We start from the raw sequence: 18682 nt of genomic DNA, 5'->3' as shown, positions 1-18682 counted from the left end.
AAGAACTAGAGAGCGGAAGGTCTTGGGAGGATCGAAGAGAGCGGTTTGGTTGATATTTTGAGACCAGGTTGGTGATGTAGCTGGGGGCAGAGTTGTGGTTGGCTTTGTAAGTTGTTGTTAGCATTTTAAATTTTATTCGTTGGGTGAGTGGAAGTCAGTGGAGGGATTGGCAGAGAGGGGTGGAGGGCACTGAATGCAAGCCAGTGGAGGGATTGGCAGAGAGGGGTGGAGGACACTGAATGGAGGTCAGTGGAGGGATTGGCAGAGAGGGGTGGAGGACACTGATTTGAGGTCAGTGGAGGGATTGGCAGAGAGGAGTGGAGGACACTGAATGAAAGTCAGTGGAGGGATTGGCAGAGAGGGATGGAGGACACTGAATGGAGGTCAGTGGAGGGATTGGCAGAGAGGGGTGGCAGACACTGAATGGAAGCAAGTGGAGGGATTGGCAGAGAGGAGTGGAGGACACTGAATGGAAGCCAGTGGAGGGATTGACAGAGAGGGGTGGAGGACACTGAATGGAGGTCAGTGGAGGGTTTGGCAGAGAGGGGTGGAGGACACTGAGTGGAGGTCAGTGGAGGGATTGGCAGAGAGGGGTAGCAGACACTAAATGGAGGTCAGTGGGGTGGGGGGACTGACTAACTGCCACTGACATCTCCAGTGATGCCAATGCAGTGATCACTCCTAATTTATTTATTTTTACATTTTATTTCAGGTACTTATATAGCGCCGTCAATTTACGCAGCACTTTACATATATATTGTACATTCATATCAGTGCTAATAAAAATCACTGACACTGTACTTATGACACTGGGCAGGAAGGGGTTAACGTCTGGGGCGATCAAAGGGTTAACTGTGTGTTAGGAGGTGATGTTATTGTGTACTACATTGTGTTTTACTTAGGAGGCCTGCTGCTTTCTATCTCTATGCTGTGCAGAGAGATAGAAAGCAGCACATCCATGCTGGCAGGAGAGAGATCTATGTTGTTCACACTCACAGATCTCTCCCCTCTCAGCTTCTCCAATGATCACGGAGTCCCGGTGATTGACATCCTCATGTACCAATAGCAGCTTGGGCAGGGCGGCATGCGCGCCCCCTACCTGGAGATTCAAAATCACATATATTTGCGTGATTTTGCACAGTGAAACCGCCCACAAGTGGTTAAAACCGGGCAAGTGGTTAAAATAGCTCAAACTTTGATCATTAAAAAAACCCTTCCCAAGCTGAAATCAGTGACTTTGCCTAGGGCTGGGATGATGTCATCAGTCTGCTGCAGGCAGCAAGAAGCATTTTCCTCAGTCCCCAGTGATCAGACTGCTGAGGGGTGGAGGACACTGAATGGATGCTGTTGCAGATCCGTATCAGACGTGTGTGAGCATAGCCAAGATATGTCGAATCACCAGGATTTACACATATTCGTCTGAAAAAAGAAACAAATGCAGCAGCTCCATCTAATCACGGGTAACCAGCAATATTACCTCCTTTTCCTTGGGTTTAGATACATTTTACAGAAGATTGGTAGAAGTCTTGTATATCCTCTTATAGGACATTGTTTTGCTTATTATTTAGTTTCTCAGCAACCTACCTTGGCTTGTAGCTGACCCGTCGGGAAAGGGGAATTTCCGATTTTCTTCACTTGCGGAATAATCCTTTTATAATATATAATGCTGCCAGTCTGGAGGGGAGGAAGTATAAATATCCTCTTTTCTTTTGATGCTTATCATGATTTGGTTTAAGTAATTGGATTGTTTTTTGTTATGTTTATATACAGATTACTCATCCAGTCCGAAATGTCATGAGATAAAGATAAGGAGTTCACTTACATTTATCTGATCTCATTAAAGACGTCTGAATGATACAAGATGAGAGCAAATAAAATCCCATAAAAGTCCAATAAGTATCCATTATAAGTCAGAGAAATGAGGTCAATGCGTTTCGGGGGCCAAAAATCCCCCTTCATCAGGGCTGAGATTCTGTTTGTATATAGAGGGAATACAGGACAATATTATTATTATACAGGATTTATATGGCGCCAACAGTTTGCTCAGCGCTTTATAAAATGAAGGCAGACATTACAGTTACAATACAATTTGGTACAAGAGGAATCGGAGGGCCCGGCTCATCAGGGCTTACAATCTAGGAGGAAGGGTTGAGTGATACAAAAGGTAATAGCTGTGGGGGGGATGGAGATGATAGAGGAAATAAATGGCGGTTTACTAGGTAGAAGCAGGATAGACGACTTTAAAGAGAAAAGGTTTTTAGGGATCTTCTAAAGGTGGATAGATTAGGAGATAGTCGGACAGAGTGCGGTAGGGAGGTCCATAGGATGGGGGAAGCTCGGGAGAAATCCTGGAGGCGAGCATGGGAGGAGGTGACATGGGAACTAGAGAGCGGAAGGTCTTGGGAGGATTGAAGAGAGCGGTTTGGTTGATATTTTGAGCCTAGGTTGGTGATGTAGCTGGGGGCAGAGTTGTGGATGGCTTTGTAAGTTGTTGTTAGTATTTTAAATTTTATTCATTGGGTGAGTGGAAGTCAGTGGAGGGATTGGCAGAGAGGGGTGGAGGACACTGAATGCAAGCCAGTGGAGGGATTGGCAGAGAGGGGTGGAGATCACTGAATGGAAGCCAGTGGAGGGATTGGCAGAAAGGGGTGGAGGACACTGAATGCAAGCCAGTGGAAGGATTGGCAGAGAGGGGTGGAGGGCACTGAATGGAAGCCAGTGGAGGGATTGGCATAGAGGAGTGGAGGACACTGAATGCAAGCCAGTGGAGGGATTGGCAGAGAGGGGTAGCAGACACTGAGTAGAGGTCAGTGGAGGGATTGGCAGAGAGGGGTGGAGGACACTGAATGGAGGTCAGTGGAGGGATTGGCAGAGAGAGGTGGAGGACACTGAATGGAGGTCAGTGGAGGGATTGGCAGAGAGGGGTGGAGGACACTGAATGGAAGCCAGTGGAGGGATTGGCAGAGAGGGATGGAGGACACTGAATGGAAGCCAGTGGAGGGATTGGCATAGAGGAGTGGAGGACACTGAATGCAAGCCAGTGGAGGGATTGGCAGAGAGGGGTAGCAGACACTGAGTAGAGGTCAGTGGAGGGATTGGCAGAGAGGGGTGGAGGACACTGAATGGAAGCCAGTGGAGGGATTGGCAGAGAGGGGTGGAGGACACTGAATGGAGGCCAGTGGAGGGATTGGCAGAGAGGGGTGGAGCACACTGAATGGAAGCCAGTGGAGGGATTGGCAGAGAGGGGTGGAGGACACTGAATGGAGGCCATTGGAGGGATTGGCAGAGAGGGGTGGAGGACACTGAATGGAGGCCAGTGGAGGGATTGGCAGTGGGGGGTGGCAGACACTGAACGGTTGGTATGGTGGATGAGCCTGGCAACAGTATTCATGATGGACTGGAGGGGGGGGTGGCCTATGTAAAGGTAAGCCAATGAGGAGGGAGTTGCAGTAGTCGAGGCGAGAGATGACCAGGGAGTGATTTAGAAGCTTTGTGGTATCATTGGTTTGGAAGGGGCGTATAATGGAGACGTTGCGGAGGTTGAGGCGACATGATTTGGACAGGGGTTGGATGTGGGCCTGAAAGGACAGTTCAGAATCCAGGGTTACCCCCCGCACCCTGGCATGCAGGGATGGGTTGATAGTGGTGCTATTGATCCTGACCGAGAAATCAGGGGAAGAGGCATGTGGGGAGGAAATATTCTGAGCTCGGTTTTGGATAGATTGAGTTGTAGGAAGCGGAGTGACATCCAGTCTGATATGTCTGTTAGGAAATCGGTGATACATGTGGACACTGATGGGGTGAGCTGAGGAGTAGAGAGATAGATTTGTGTGTCATCGGCATAGAAATGGTATTGGAAACCATGGGAAGCTATCAGCTGACCCAAGGATGAACTCCTGCCTGCCCACCCACTGTAGGCAAAGTGACATACCTGTAAGTTGCTGCATACTTCCAGGTTTAGGGTACGTGCTTGCCCCCCCCCCGGCCAGCACCTGCTCTGACTGTACACCGTAGGAGCCTGACAGCAAGTCCCTGCCAATGATTCGTGGCCAGGACCTGCTGATCGGCTGTGTCCAATCACAGCCCAGAGCCCACACAGGGCTCTGTACAGAAGGAATGATCCCTCTGTTTCTCATCCCTGCAAAGCACTTGCCAAACAAGAGGATTCAGAGGCGCTGGTGGGGGACCCCAGAAGAAGAGGATTGGGGCTGCTCTGTGCAAAACCACTACACAGAGCAGGTAAGTATAACCTGTTAATTATTTAAAAAAAAAAAAAAAACCTAAAAGTTTAAAATTACTTTAAAGTGGCTCCCTCACATATACCCAGAGAAGTGACTGGCCTCTGAAACAAATCATCCTATGTAAGTTGTACCTGTTTATCTACAGCTTTCCTCCCCCTAAATCCATTCAAAGTGCCAAATTTATACAGGATCTCTCAGCTCTGAAAAGCAAGGGGCATGGAGCTTAAGTTACATCCGTAAGGAGGTCTCTGAGAGCTGTTTGGAGGGTAGGGACACCCCCCTTCTTACAGCACACAGAGAGCTGAGGCTGTCAACCGCAGGCTGTGTGCTGGAGGGCCCTTCCCTCTCTCCATTTTTCTCTTGGTGTCAGGAAAACTTGTCAGAAGTGACTTATGTAGATAGCAGACGAAGGAGACAGCTGACAAAAATGACACTCTGGATTGAGACAAGTACACACAATAGAGGGATATGCTTTGTTCATATTTCATGTCTGAGGGTTACGACCATTTTAACTGCAGCAAAGAAAAATCGTTGGCTTTGCTCTCCTGAAGGGCTGTGCAAATCTCAGGACTTTGTTGACAGATAATCCATTGGCAGGTAAAGCAGCTCCTGTATATGTATTTCATCTGCATCTTTATGTGTTAAGTTTACAAAAATATCAGCAGTGCCAGGTTGTATGTTTTCATTGTCACGGGTCCTCTTCCATAATGCTTTGTTGGGCAATCTAATTGTAAAGTGAAAATATCAGTTTTGGGAGGAGATAACCTTTAAACAGAAAAGAGTTTTCATATGGTAATGTTCTTTCTTTTCAGAGAAGGAAGACGGGGATTGCAGTCCAAAACAAGCATCGGATTCCGATCACATGGACCGAAACCCATCTCCTCCCACCAGCGAGGATGAAGAGGAACCGTCGGGAGATTGTATCGGGAACACCGTGTACAGCAAGCATTGGTTCTTCAGCACTCTGACCAAACTGATAGATGTATGTGTGTGACTGAGATCTTCTCAGATTATTCCCGTTCCTCTGTTTTTAGATCACTTTCTTTTTGAAATCCCCTTGCACACTGGGCGCTTAGCCTTGGTGGATGGGGCTCTGGGGTTTAGATGTGGGATGAGGTTGGAGGTGCTTCCCTGCTGATGGCAACCTGTCAAACTCTATAACTGGCTTGACAACTGCTGTGGCTGGGTGGTGCATCTAGTGGTATAAATGTTTAGGACCGTATGCGCCCAGAGAGAGATGACCAGAATGCAAATAGTCCGCTTTTGTCTCTGGGCGCATGGTGCGCTAAACATTTGTACCTCTTAGGGGAACTGTCCTGCCGCAGCAGATGTCAGCGTCTTGATTTTGATGAGCTGGATGGGGCACCTGTGCATGGAGCCTTAGCATTATAATTACAGCCCACGTACAGGTCAACTGTTTTTTTTTTTTTTTTTATAGAAATTTCTCCCCCAGCAATATCAACAAAGAAAGCAGCTCCGTCAACCATACTCACCTTCATTCCACTAATTCCCTTGCAGTGCTTCTTTCCAACCACAAGATGTCCTCAGTCTTCTGGGTAGATTGAGGATATACTGTGAGTGCAGGGCTTCATGGGCGTGCCTCCTGAGGGGTGTCCTCGTGGTGTCCGAAATTCATTGTATTGATGCAGAATGTGGCACTGACATCACTGCATCAGTACCGATCTCTGCATTACATAGGACTGCTCAATGTTGGCGAAAAATGGCAGAGGAAGATGGCCCTCGTCACTTGCGTGTGTGTGTATGTATGTATGTATGTTTATATATATATATATATATATATATATATATATATATATATGTTTATATATATATATATATATATATATATATATATATAAAGAAACTATCCATGTGCGGAAAAAGAGTACATATGCGTGAACACCCCACTGCTGCTGTGTTAGCACATGTAGCAAAACCAATAGCTTAACAAAAGGAACAGCGCTGTGAGATGTATCTTTATTGTAATACCAGTTGGTAAGAATCACAAGGAATGCCTGGGCCAGGATGGACGGCCCGTCCGCTCCAATATGGATGGTATGAGGCAAGGGGTTCTCCTGTCACTGGTGTGGACCACGTGACCGCGGCGTCCCAGAATGACGTCACCACGGTCTATGGAGGAAGCGGGAGGGAGAATCCAACGCTGGAACACAAGCCAAAATGGAGGCCGGTAACCTGGACAACGCATTTCGCTCGCATGAGCCTTGTCAAGGGACTTCCGAGATGCCGCGGTAACATGGTCCACACCAGTGACAGGAGAGCCCCTTGTCTCATACCATCCATATCGGAGCGGACGGGCCGTCCATCCTGGCCCAGGCGTTCCTTGTGATTCTTACCAACTAGTATTACAATAAAGGTACACCTCCCAGCGAGGTTCAACTGTAGCCACTGTCGCAGCGTTTGTTCCTTTTGTTAAGCCATTTATTATTTTTGTCTGCAGGGGCCTGGAAAGCATTGCACCAGAGGTCAGTAGATTGCTGATGCCATGCAGGTCTCATTCAGACCTGTCAGAATATCTGCTTGCCGTACGGGATGTACAGGGTGTACGGGATGTACAGGGTGTACGGGATGTACAGGGTGTACGGGATGTACAGGGTGTACGGGATGTACGGTCAAGTAGATATTCTGACAGTAAGAATGAAGGAGCTACCACATCGCTTAAAGCGCCGTGGTAGTTCATTGAGGGCTACAAGCCGACAGCCGCTAACGCTGTCAGGACTAGTAGTTCCTCATTCCAGTTGACTATGAGTAAGTGACATGGCTGTGTGGGCGGAGCCCACATGGCCAATTTTTTTTTTTAATTTTGCTGCTTGCGAGTGGGGAGAAGATGAAGATCCCCCGCTAGCTAAGGCCGGTCTGAACGTAACATGTTACACACCCTGAATATGGATGTACACCCTGAATATGGATGTAACATGTTACACACCCTGAATATGGATGTACACCCTAAATATGGATGTAACATGTTACACACCCTGAATATGGATGTACACCCTAAATATGGATGTAACATGTTACACACCCTGAATATGGATGTACACCCTAAATATGGATGTAACATGTTACACACCCTGAATATGGATGTACACCCTAAATATGGATGTAACATGTTACACACCCTGAATATGGATGTACACCCTGAATATGGATGTAACATGTTACACACCCTGAATATGGATGTACACCCTGAATATGGATGTAACATGTTACACACCCTGAATATGGATGTACACCCTGAATATGGATGTAACATGTTACACACCCTGAATATGGATGTACACCCTGAATATGGATGTAACATGTTACACACCCTGAATATGGATGTAACATGTTACACACCCTGAATATGGATGTACACCCCGAATATGGATGTAACATGTTACACACCCTGAATATGGACGTACACCCCGAATATGGATGTAACATGTTACACACCCTGAATATGGATGTACACCCTAAATATGGATGTAACATGTTACACACCCTGAATATGGATGTACACCCTAAATATGGATGTAACATGTTACACACCCTGAATATGGATGTACACCCTGAATATGGATGTAACATGTTACACACCCTGAATATGGATGTAACATGTTACACACCCTGAATATGGATGTAACATGTTACACACCCTGAATATGGATGTACACCCCGAATATGGATGTAACATGTTACACACCCTGAATATGGATGTACACCCCGAATATGGATGTAACATGTTACACACCCTGAATATGGATGTACACCCCGAATATGGATGTAACATGTTACACACCCTGAATATGGATGTACACCCCGAATATGGATGTAACATGTTACACACCCTGAATATGGATGTTATATGTTACACACCCTGAATATGGATGTACACCCTGAATATGGATGTACACCCTGAATATGGATGTAACATGTTACACACCCTGAATATGGATGTAACATGTTACACACCCTGAATATGGATGTAACATGTTACACACCCTGAATATGGATGTAACATGTTACACACCCTGAATATGGATGTAACATGTTACACACCCTGAATATGGATGTAACATGTTACGAAAGGTGAACTTATCCTTTAAAGCAGTTCTTGCCCATTACATGATATTAATAATGACTTTTGGAGGTGTGGAGTTTAGGATAGTCAGGGGCAGACAATGAATAGCGGGGAGGGAGTTAGAGCTGCTCAACGGCTATACTGGATCCTCTGTCAGTGTGAGGCCAAAATGTTCATGTTTGTTTGATCGGAGTTTATCTTTTTATATTCTACCCAGACTGTTACTGTGGATAAAGATAAACCGGAGCAAGCGGAAGATGAGGCCAGTGTGGATCTGGAGGAAGACATGGAGAACGACATCTGTAAAATCTGGGACATGTCTATGAATGAGGTAATGTATCTCACATTATTATTATTATACAGTATTTATAAAGCGCCAACAGTTCGCTCAGCGCTGTACAGTACAAAGGGGGACAGAACATGTGACAGAACGATACCAATACAATGCAAAACATGAGGGGATCGAGGGCCCTGCTCTTTCGAGCTTACAATCTAGGAGGGAGGGGACAGGGGCACAGGAGGAGATAGCTGTGGGGGATGGAGTGGTAGGAAGAGTGGATGAGGTCAGCAAGTTAGCAGGGGGTGGGGTAGGCTTCCCTGAAGAGATGGGTTTTCAGGGTGCGCCTAAAGAAGAGGAGAGTAGGTGATAATCTGATGGGTTGGGGCAGGGAGTTCCAGAGGATGGGTGACACCCTGGAGAAGTCCTGGAGGCGGGCATGGGAGGAGGAGACCAGGGAACTAGAGAGAAGGAGGTCTTGTGAGGAGCGGAGTGTGCGTGTTGGGTGGTACTTGGATATTAGGTCAGTGATGTAGTTCGGGACAGTATGGTGGACGGCTTTGTACGTCAGTGTTAGGATTTTGAATTTGATCCGTTGCGCAATCGGAAGCCAGTGGAGGGATTGGCAGAGGATTGGCATTATTTCTATATAATATTAATAATGGAAGAGACCCCAGTGTAAGATCAGGGGTGCGGGTTTTACTGATAAATGTGTAAAAACATTTACTAATGCCCGTCTATATTTACTAATGGATTATAAGAATTTTCTATCTCTGTCTCTATCCATATGGTGTTTCTTTTTCCCTTTTTTCTCTCTCTCTGACACCCCTGGTGTGTTCCTTGGACTTCATGATGCTGTTTGTTCCCTAATGTTCTCTAACAAACCTCTGAGGGCTTCACAGAACCACTGTATTTATAATAGAGGAGGACTCTACTAATTAGGTGACTTCTGAAGACAATTGGTTACACTAGATTTTAGTTAGGGGTAAAGGGGGCTGAATATAAATGCATGCTACACTTTTCAGGTGTTTTCTTTGCAAAAATGTTGAAAACCATTCCTCATTTTCCTTCAATTTCACAATTATGTGTCACTTTGTGTTGGTCTATCACATAAAATCCCAATAAGTACATTGATGTTTTTGGTTGTAACATGACAACATGGGGAAAATTTCAAGGGGTACGAATACTTTTTCAAGGCACTATTTCTCTCCTGCTCTCTCTGCCTATCTCTCTATATCTACAGTTGCAAGAAAAAGTATGTGAACCCCTTGGGATTACGTGGAGTTTTGCATGAATTGGGCATAAAATGTGCGGAGGGAGCATCATGGTTTGGGGCTGCTTTGCTGCCTCAGGGCCTGGACGGATTGTTGTCATTGATGGGAAATTAATTCCAGAGTTTATCAAGACATTTTGCAGGAAAACGTACAACCATCTGTCCGCCAACTGAAGCTCCGCAGAGGATGGGTGATGCAACAGGACAATGACCCAAAGCATACAAGTAATTCAACAAAACAATGGCTGCAACAGCACAGAATACGCCTTCTGGAGTGGCCCAGTCAGAGTCCTGACCTCAACCCGATTGAAATGCTGTGGCATGACCTTAAGAGAGAGATTCACACCAGACATCCCAAGAATATTGCTACACTGAAACAGTTTTGTGAAGAGGAGTGGTCCAAAATGACTCCAGATCGTTGTGCAGGTCTGATCTGCAACTACAGGAAATGTTTGGTTGAGGTTATTGCTGCCAAAGGAGGGTCACCCAGTTATTAAGTCCAAAGGTTCACATACTTTTTCCTCCCTGCACTGTGAATGTTTACATGTTATGTGCAATTAAACCATGGCAACATCTAATGTTTGTGTAGTATTATGTTCAGTAGACTGTGTTCTTCTATTGTTGTGACTTAGATGACGTTCAGAGCACATTTTATGCCCAATTCATGCAAAACTCCACGTAATCCCAAGGGGTTCACATACTTTTTCTTGCAACTGTATTTTCCCTCTCACTATAATCTTCTCTAGTTTATATCTAATCTTCTCTCTATCCATCTATCTACCACGCTCTCTAATATTTATCTTATTCTCTAATCTCTCTCTGTTACATTCTTCTCTCTATCTTGTGTACTCTATTTTTACATTCTATATATCTTTTCATTCTTCTATTTATCTACTGTGTAAAATAAATATATATTTAATTTATATTTTTTATTTTTTTATTATTATATATATATTTTTTTTTTCTCTTGTTATCTAATCTCTGTTTGTCTGTCTTGCAAATAGCTGCCTGTAGATATGAAGGTCGAGCAGCACAATGGCTAAGTGGTTAGCACTTATGCCTGGCAGTACTCGGGTCGCTGGTTTAAATCCCAACCACGGCACCACCTGCCTGGAGTTTGCATGTTCTCCCTGTGCCTGCGTGGGTTTCCTCCGGGTATTCTAGTTTCCTCCCACACTCCAAAGACACACTGGTAGGTTAATTGGCTCTTGTCTAAATTGTCCCTATGAATGTGAGTTAGGGACCTTAGATTGTACGCTCCTTGAGGGTTAGGGACTGATGTGAATGTACAGTATAGAAAACACTGCCCCCAAATGCTGTTGTCACTAGAACAGGAAATCTTCCAATGGGGACACTAATCTGGTGACTCCTCACTTTGGAGGGATTTTCTGACACTTCCTGTTTGGCTATGGGACAGGAAGTGAAAGGAATTCTCCACAATGGGACACAGATGGCAAAAAAAAAAAGAATTGGATGCATTATACCCCTCCCTTACTTTATGCAAAGTGAAAAAATCCAGTTTTGCCTTTCATTCTACTTGTACAGCCTCTCTAATAGGGCCTCCCTGCTACTCCAGGCCCCAAGTCCCTAGTATGTGTATGTAGGAATGTGAGTTAGAGACCTTAGATTGTACACCCCTTGAGGGTCAGGGACTGATGTGAATGTACAATATATATGTAAAGCGCGGAGTACATTGATGGCACTATATAAGTACCTGAAATAAATAAACAGCAACTTTAAGCCCGGGTTCACACTGATGCGGTGCGGAATTCGCATCGTTTTCTGTGCAAATTCTGCAGCGCATCAGAATCGCACCCTGTTCATAATAATAATAATAATAAATAAATTAGGTTGGTTTACCTAAATAATATCTGTTACGATTTTTAGAGTAGCCGTAATGTATTGTAATGTAATGTAATCTATACACACAGAAATTGCGCTGGCGGATCTTAGCAGAAGCAGATGACAAAGAAATTAGATAAATTACGTGCATCTATGTATATATTTATTGTATTACTGGAGTTCCACTTTACACTTCTATTTTGCATCATCCTCATAAATGGACGTTCATACAGATGGTCCGGTGACTCTGTAGTTTGTACATAATGGTGAAGACTACATGGGGTTTATTTACTAAAGCTGGAGAGTCCAAAATCAGACTCCCTTCTGCATAGAAACCAATCGGCTTCCAGGTTTCATTTCCAAAGCTTCATTGAACAAGCTGAGGTTAGAAGCTGATTGGTTTCTATGCAGAAGGGAGTCTGATTTTGGACTCTCCAGCTTTAGTAAATAAACCCCCATGTGTCCCATCTTCTATATTTAGTTGCTTCTCTTTCCTTTTAGATGAGTCTTTTTTAGATTCTCCGTTGGGTTTATCTTTCCTGCTGTGCATAGCATGTGGTTAGTTATGTTTTTAACATCCTGGCTGGTACACCACTATGCCACCCCTCTACCCCTGGCAGTGTACCTGCAGATAATTTTTTTTCTTAATTGGCATTTTTAAAGGTCGGGCATCTAGTTTCAGATAATTCACTTGGGAGTTTCCAGTTCTTGCCCAAATATCTGGAAATGTCAGATTCAGATTAACCTTTTGGGTTTGAATGTTGGTTATATTGTTTTTGGGATCTGTTGGAACACACAGGTAAAAGTACTTAACCTCCTCGGCGGTCTGATTCTTTCCGAATTTTTGTGCTGAAAGCGGTACCATTTTTTTGCATGGAAATATGTAGTTTTTTTTATTGTAGGCTGTAATTTTTAGAAATAACTCACTGAAATCTGTCTGAACAAGATTCTAGTAAACAATCCCGGGTATGATAAAACTTGAAACACGAAATCATAAATTATAATATAATAAATAATCATAAAAAATAATAATATAATAATAATACATTTAATTCAATAATATAATCAAACCAAAAACACTGAAATGTGAAATAGAGCGCCAAGTTCGCACATCACTGAGCAAAGTCGCAGAATCGTTTTCAGTGTCTGATGAGGAATTTCCCCCACGAATCATTATCACTCAATTCTGCAAGTGGTTCTGATTTACTATCGCTGTTCTCTAGCCGGTCTAAAACCGCTTTTGACGTAAAGGGACGCTTTTTGGACGCCATGGACGTTTCTCAGTTTCCAGGCAGAAAGAACAGTAAAAATGCAGGCAGGGCGCCGGACAAAGCACTCGGGACAAAATGTATGTGAAAGGCATTGAAACAGCAATGACAGCAAAAATGACATTTTTTAAAAATTTAAATTTTCCCGCCGGTTCCGGCGCCCGTGCGTCCCAACGTCACAGGGACCGGAACACAGAAGCCAGATACCGGCATCGGCCGGAGGAGATGGCCGGGGACGCTGCAGGGGACACATCGCGGGAGCGAAGGACAAGGTAAGTGCTGCAGGGATCCCCAGAGCAACGCCACATGGTAAGCCCGGGTGTAGCTCGGGGTTACCGCTCTTGGTATAGAAATTTTACCCCGAGCTACACTCGGGAATATCGCCAAGGAGGTTAAAGGTGGGAGGGATCAGGGGGTATGTTTTGCTTGTGATATCCCCCATAATTTACAGAGACTGAGCATTATAATATATACAAATATCCCGTTATGTCATTACATCTCCCTATACTGCTTCTTGTTGTTTCACCTTCTTCTGTGCATTTGGGGGCAGTGCTTTCTATACTGTACATTCACATCAGTCCCTAACCCTCAAGGGGTGTACAATCTAAGGTCCCTAACTCACATTCATACATACTAGGGCCAATGTAGACAGGAGCCAATTCACCTACCAGCATGTCTTTGGAGTGTGGAAGGAAACCGGAGCACCCGGAGGAAACCCACGCAGGCACAGGGAGAACATGCAAACTCCAGGCAGGTGGTGCCGTGGTTGGGATTTGAACCAACGACCCCAGTACTGCCAGGCAGAAGTGCTGACCATTTAGCCACTGTGCTGCCCGATGTTTGACCTGTTTATGTATTTCCTTCATGCAATATTATGTGTGATGCAAACAACATCAAAAACACAAAAGAAAACATCACAACAATAATACAGACAACATAACAGGAACGTTTTCTGAAGTTTAGATCGCCCTCTTGTGTTGAAAGCGGAGTTTACAGTTTATATTCCAAAAAAGAAGGCACTAAAAACCAGAGAACCTTATGACAGCTTGTGTGTGATAGAGAACGAAGATGAAGGCTGCGATTAGGATTCTGTGCTTTCAAAGCCACCACCAGTGGTATCACATTAGCCGTAGCAGCCTATGCAGCTGTGTTGGGGCCTGGGGTAGCAGGGAGGCCCTATTAGAGAGGCTGTACAAGTGAAACGAAAGGCAAAACTGGATTTTTTCACTTTGCATAAAGTAAGGGAGGGGTATAATCCATCCAATTCTTTTTTTTTTTTTTTTTTTTTTTTGAGCCATCTGTGTCCCATTGGGGAGAATTCCTTTCACTTCCTGTCCCATAGCCAAACAGGAAGTGTCAGAAAATCCCTCCAAAGTGAGGAGTCACCAGATTAGTGTCCCCATTGGAAGATTTCCTGTTCTGGTGACAACAGCATTTGGGGGCAGTGCTTTCTATACTGTACATTCACATCAGTCTCTAACCCTCAAGGGGTGTACAATCTAAGGTCCCTAACTCACATTCATACATACACATACTAGGGACAATTTAGACAGGAGCCAATTCACCTACCAGCATGTCTTTGGAGTGTGGGAGGGAAATGGAGTACCCGGAGGAAACCCACGCAGGCACAGGGAGAACATGCAAACTCTAGGCAGGTGGTGCCGTGGTTGGGATTTGAACCAGCGACCCCAGTACTGCCAGGCAGAAGTGCTAACCACTTAGCCACTGTGCTGCCCCATGCCTCCAATCATCTCTATGGTCTAAGAAACCGGAAGCTACGAGCACTTCATCATTTCCGCTTTGCCGCCAGGTATAAACAGCGCCAATTTAAAATTGGGAAAGCATCTGATCACACCGATCTTGGTGTGATCAGATGCTTTAAGGGCAGAGGAGAGCTCTAAAGTCTAATAGACCCCATATTTCTCAGGAAAGAGTACCTGTCACTGCCTATTGCTATCACGGGGGGATATTTACATTTCCTGTGATAACAATAAAAGTGATTACAAAAAAAAAAAAATAAAAGGTTCAGTGTTAAAATGATTAAAAAAAAAAAAAGCAAAATAAATAATTGGAAAAAAAAAATTACCCCCACCCCCATTCCCGTGCTTGCACACAAAGGCAAACACAAGCAGTGGTCCCGTGGCAGTATGTAAAAAGAGATTGCACCATGCATGTAAGGTATCACCGTGAACGTCAGATCCAGGGCAGTAACTCTAGCACTAGATCTCCTGTGTACATATAAAGTGGTCACCTGTAAAGGCTTTTAAATATGTCGCTGTTGTACGGGGTGTGCGCAATTTTAAAACCTGTCATGTTTGGTATCCGTTTACTTGGTATAATATCTTTTATTTTTATCAAACAATATGGCAATACAGTCAGGTCCATAAATATTGGGACATCGACACAATTCTAACATTTTTGGCTCTATACACCACCACAATGGATTTGAAATGAAACAAACAAGATGTGCTTTAACCATAGACTGTCCGCTTTAATTTGAGGGTATTTACATCCAAATCAGGTGAACGGTGTAGGAATTACAACAGTTTGCATATGTGCTTCCCACTTGTTAAGGGACCAAAAGTAATGGGACAATTGGCTTCTAAGCTGTTCCATGGCCAGGTGTGTGTTATTCCCTCATTATCCCAATTACAATGAGCAGATAAAAGGTCCAGAGTTCATTTCAAGTGTGCTATTTGCATTTGGAATCTGTTGCTGTCAACTCTCAAGATGAGATCCAAAGAGCTGTCACTATCAGTGAAGCCATCATTAGGCTGAAAAAACAAACCCATCAGAGAGATAGCAAAAACATTAGGCGTGGCCAAAACAACTGTTTGGAACATTCTTAAAAAGAAGGAACGCACTGGTGAGCTCAGCAACACCAAAAGACCCGGAAGACCACGGAAAACAACTGTGGTGGATGAGCGAAGAATTCTTTCCCTGGTGAAGAAAACACCCTTCACAACAGTTGGCCAGATCAAGAACACTCTCCAGGAGGTAGGTGTATGTGTGTCAAAGTCACCAATCAAGAGAAGACTTCACCAGAGAGAATACAGAGGGTTCACCACAAGATGGAAACCATTGGTGAGCCTCAAAAACAGGAAGGCCAGATTAGAGTTTGCCAAATGACATGTAAAAAAGCCTTCACAGTTCTGGAACAACATCCTATGGACAGATGAGACCGACATCAACTTGTACCAGAGTGATGGGAAGAGAAGAGTATGGAGAAGGAAAGGAACTGCTCATGATCCTAAGCATACCACCTTATCAGTGAAGCATGGTGGTGGTAGTGTCATGGCGTGGGCATGTATGGCTGCCAATGGAACTGGTTCTCTTGTATTTATTGATGATGTGACTGCTGACAGAAGCAGCCGGATGAATTCTGAAGTGTTTCGGGAATATTATCTGCTCATATTCAGCCAACTGCTTCACAACTCATTGGACGCTTCACAGTGCAGATGGACAATGACCCAAAGCATACTGCAAAAGCAACCAAAGAGTTTTTTAAGGGAAAGAAGTGGAATGTTCTGCAATGACCAAGTCAATCACCTGACCTGAATCCGATTGAGCATTTCACTTGCTGAAGACAAAACTGAAGGGAAAATGTCCCAAGAACAAGCAGGAACTGAAGACAGTTGCAGTAGAGGCCTGGCAGAGCATCACCAGGGATGAAACCCAACGTCTGGTGATGTCTATGCGTTCCAGACTTCAGGCTGTAATTGACTGCAAAGAATTTGCAACCAAGTATTAAAAAGTGAAAGTTTGATTTATGATTATTATGCTGTCCCATTACTATTGGTCCCTTAACAAGTGGGAGGCACATATGCAAACTGTTGTAATTCCTACACCGTTCACCTGATTTGGATGTTAAAGCTGACAGTCTGCAGTTAAAGCACATCTTGTTCGTTTCATTTCAAATCCATTGTGGTGGTGTATAGAGCCAAAAATGTTAGAATTGTGTCCATGTCCCAATATTTATGGACCTGACTGTATATTGTGTTTTTGTGCATTACAATTCTAAAAAGTGTATCTTTTCCAAACAAATTGTGTTGTAAAAATCGCTGCGCAAATATTGTGTGACCTAAAAGATTTCAACAGCAACTACTTTATTCTCTAGGGCCTCTATTTTTAAAAAAAATGATAATGTTTGGGGGTTCAAAAAAAGTTTTTTATCAAAACAAAAAGTGTCAAAAAAACCTTGGTCTTCAAGTGGTGAGAATAGTGGGGGATGTCTGGCGTAAACTTCTAATGTTGGCCCTGAAATGTCAGGATAGTAGAAGCATCCCAACCCTCCCCTCATGCACTCTGCACATGTTCAGTTGCTCTCTATTCTTGGCACTGTGCCTAAAATCAGAGCCTCTAGAGGCCAATCAGCTGACAGCTTTAAGATTTACTGTTGCTGAAGGGGGAAGAAAGCAACAGGAATGACAGACCGTGCAGGGGGAACACAGATTATGGAAGGAGAAAGAAAAGCAGGGGAGGTGACAGGACAAACTCTGCTGCCAGGAAGACACAAGTGTGTTAAACTTTCAGCCCGGGTTCACACTGATGCTGTGCAGAATTTGCAGCGGATTTTGTGCGAATTCTGCGCTGCATCACAATTGCCCCCCGTTCATGCGAACCGCTGCAGATGTGTATATTAACACCCCAAAATTGGTTCGCAAAACGCGGTGCGATGTACAGAATCAGAACGCATAGGTGTGAATACCAATGTGATCCAATTCTAGTGCGGACCAAAAAAAGGGTCCTGCACCTTTTTGGTGCAGTGCGGTTTGAGCCATACAAAATGTATGGCTGAAATCGCACCGCACAGAATTCACAAGTGATTTGAACAGGAATGCAGTGCGGTTCCTGTGCGAATCTCATGCGATATGCCACACTGCATATGTGTGAACCCGGGCTCAAGGATAGTGTCTTATCTTCCTGATATTCTCTCATTTCTTCCTTGCCAGCAGCAGCCTGTGAACTGCAGCACTTTAAAGCTTCTGTCAACCCTCCTCTCTAGCTGAACCAAGACATACAAGGCCTGAAATGTATACAATTTAATTACAGAAAGTGACATATAGTTTGTGAAACCAAGGAGAGAGGAGAGTTCTCAGTAAGGAAGTGACTGCTCTGGGCTTCAGCAAAATGGCAGCTCCAGCAAGAGGAAATAGGAGCAAAGCTGGAGGCAGTTTACAGCACACACTAATTTTGGTAGCAGAATTATTAATGTGGAATGTATGTTCTTTTATTAAAGATCATGAATTGTTATCAGACTGTTATGGGTAAAATCAGGTCCTGGCAGGGCTGTGCTGTTTGCAGAGCAGTGTAAATGTCAGAACTGGATTGGGTGGAAATACAAATCCTTTGCCAGGTCTACTGCTCCATTGTGTGTATGGCACCTTTGTGTTTAGCAGTTTGCTTGGAGTTCAACATTAACTGTTTCAGCGAAGATGCCTTCCTCCATACTAGTTTTACATTTAAACGACAGAATTCTATATGATTTCATCTCATTTTGCTAAAAATTGCTTCAAAAACATCCGGTGAGCCCCGTTTTCCCAGGTCTGCCTCACCTTTAGAAGAAAGCTGCTAAAACTGTTATTTTATTTTCTTCCAGGAGGTGGCGCAGTTTCTGGTGGAGTTCAATGCAACAGATATATTATTAGGAGTCATTGCAAAATCGAAATGTAATCGGCTGACGGTAAGTAGGAATTTAAG

At 44.2% G+C, this 18682-nt stretch overlaps 1 protein-coding gene across 1 annotated transcript in view; it reads left to right on the top strand.

Annotated features, from left to right (window-relative positions):
* The first annotated feature begins 5058 nt into the window (after positions 1 to 5058).
* SAAL1 (serum amyloid A like 1) overlaps positions 5059 to 18682 on the top strand; it is a 51152-nt gene continuing 37528 nt past the window's right edge. The window contains exons 1-3 of the mRNA XM_089658170.1: positions 5059 to 5223; positions 8540 to 8653; positions 18582 to 18665. Coding sequence (XP_089514296.1) covers positions 5104 to 5223; positions 8540 to 8653; positions 18582 to 18665 — 318 coding nt within the window. The 5' untranslated portion in view covers positions 5059 to 5103. The remainder of the gene's footprint in view (positions 5224 to 8539; positions 8654 to 18581; positions 18666 to 18682) is intronic.

This window comes from Staurois parvus, unplaced genomic scaffold (genome assembly GCF_062004578.1).
Source record: "Staurois parvus isolate SC_StPar_1 unplaced genomic scaffold, SC_StPar_1.0 ptg001054l, whole genome shotgun sequence".
Classification (NCBI taxonomy): domain Eukaryota; kingdom Metazoa; phylum Chordata; class Amphibia; order Anura; family Ranidae; genus Staurois; species Staurois parvus.
The sequence above is the reverse complement of the archived record's forward strand: the minus strand, read 5'-3'. Positions and strand labels throughout refer to the sequence as shown.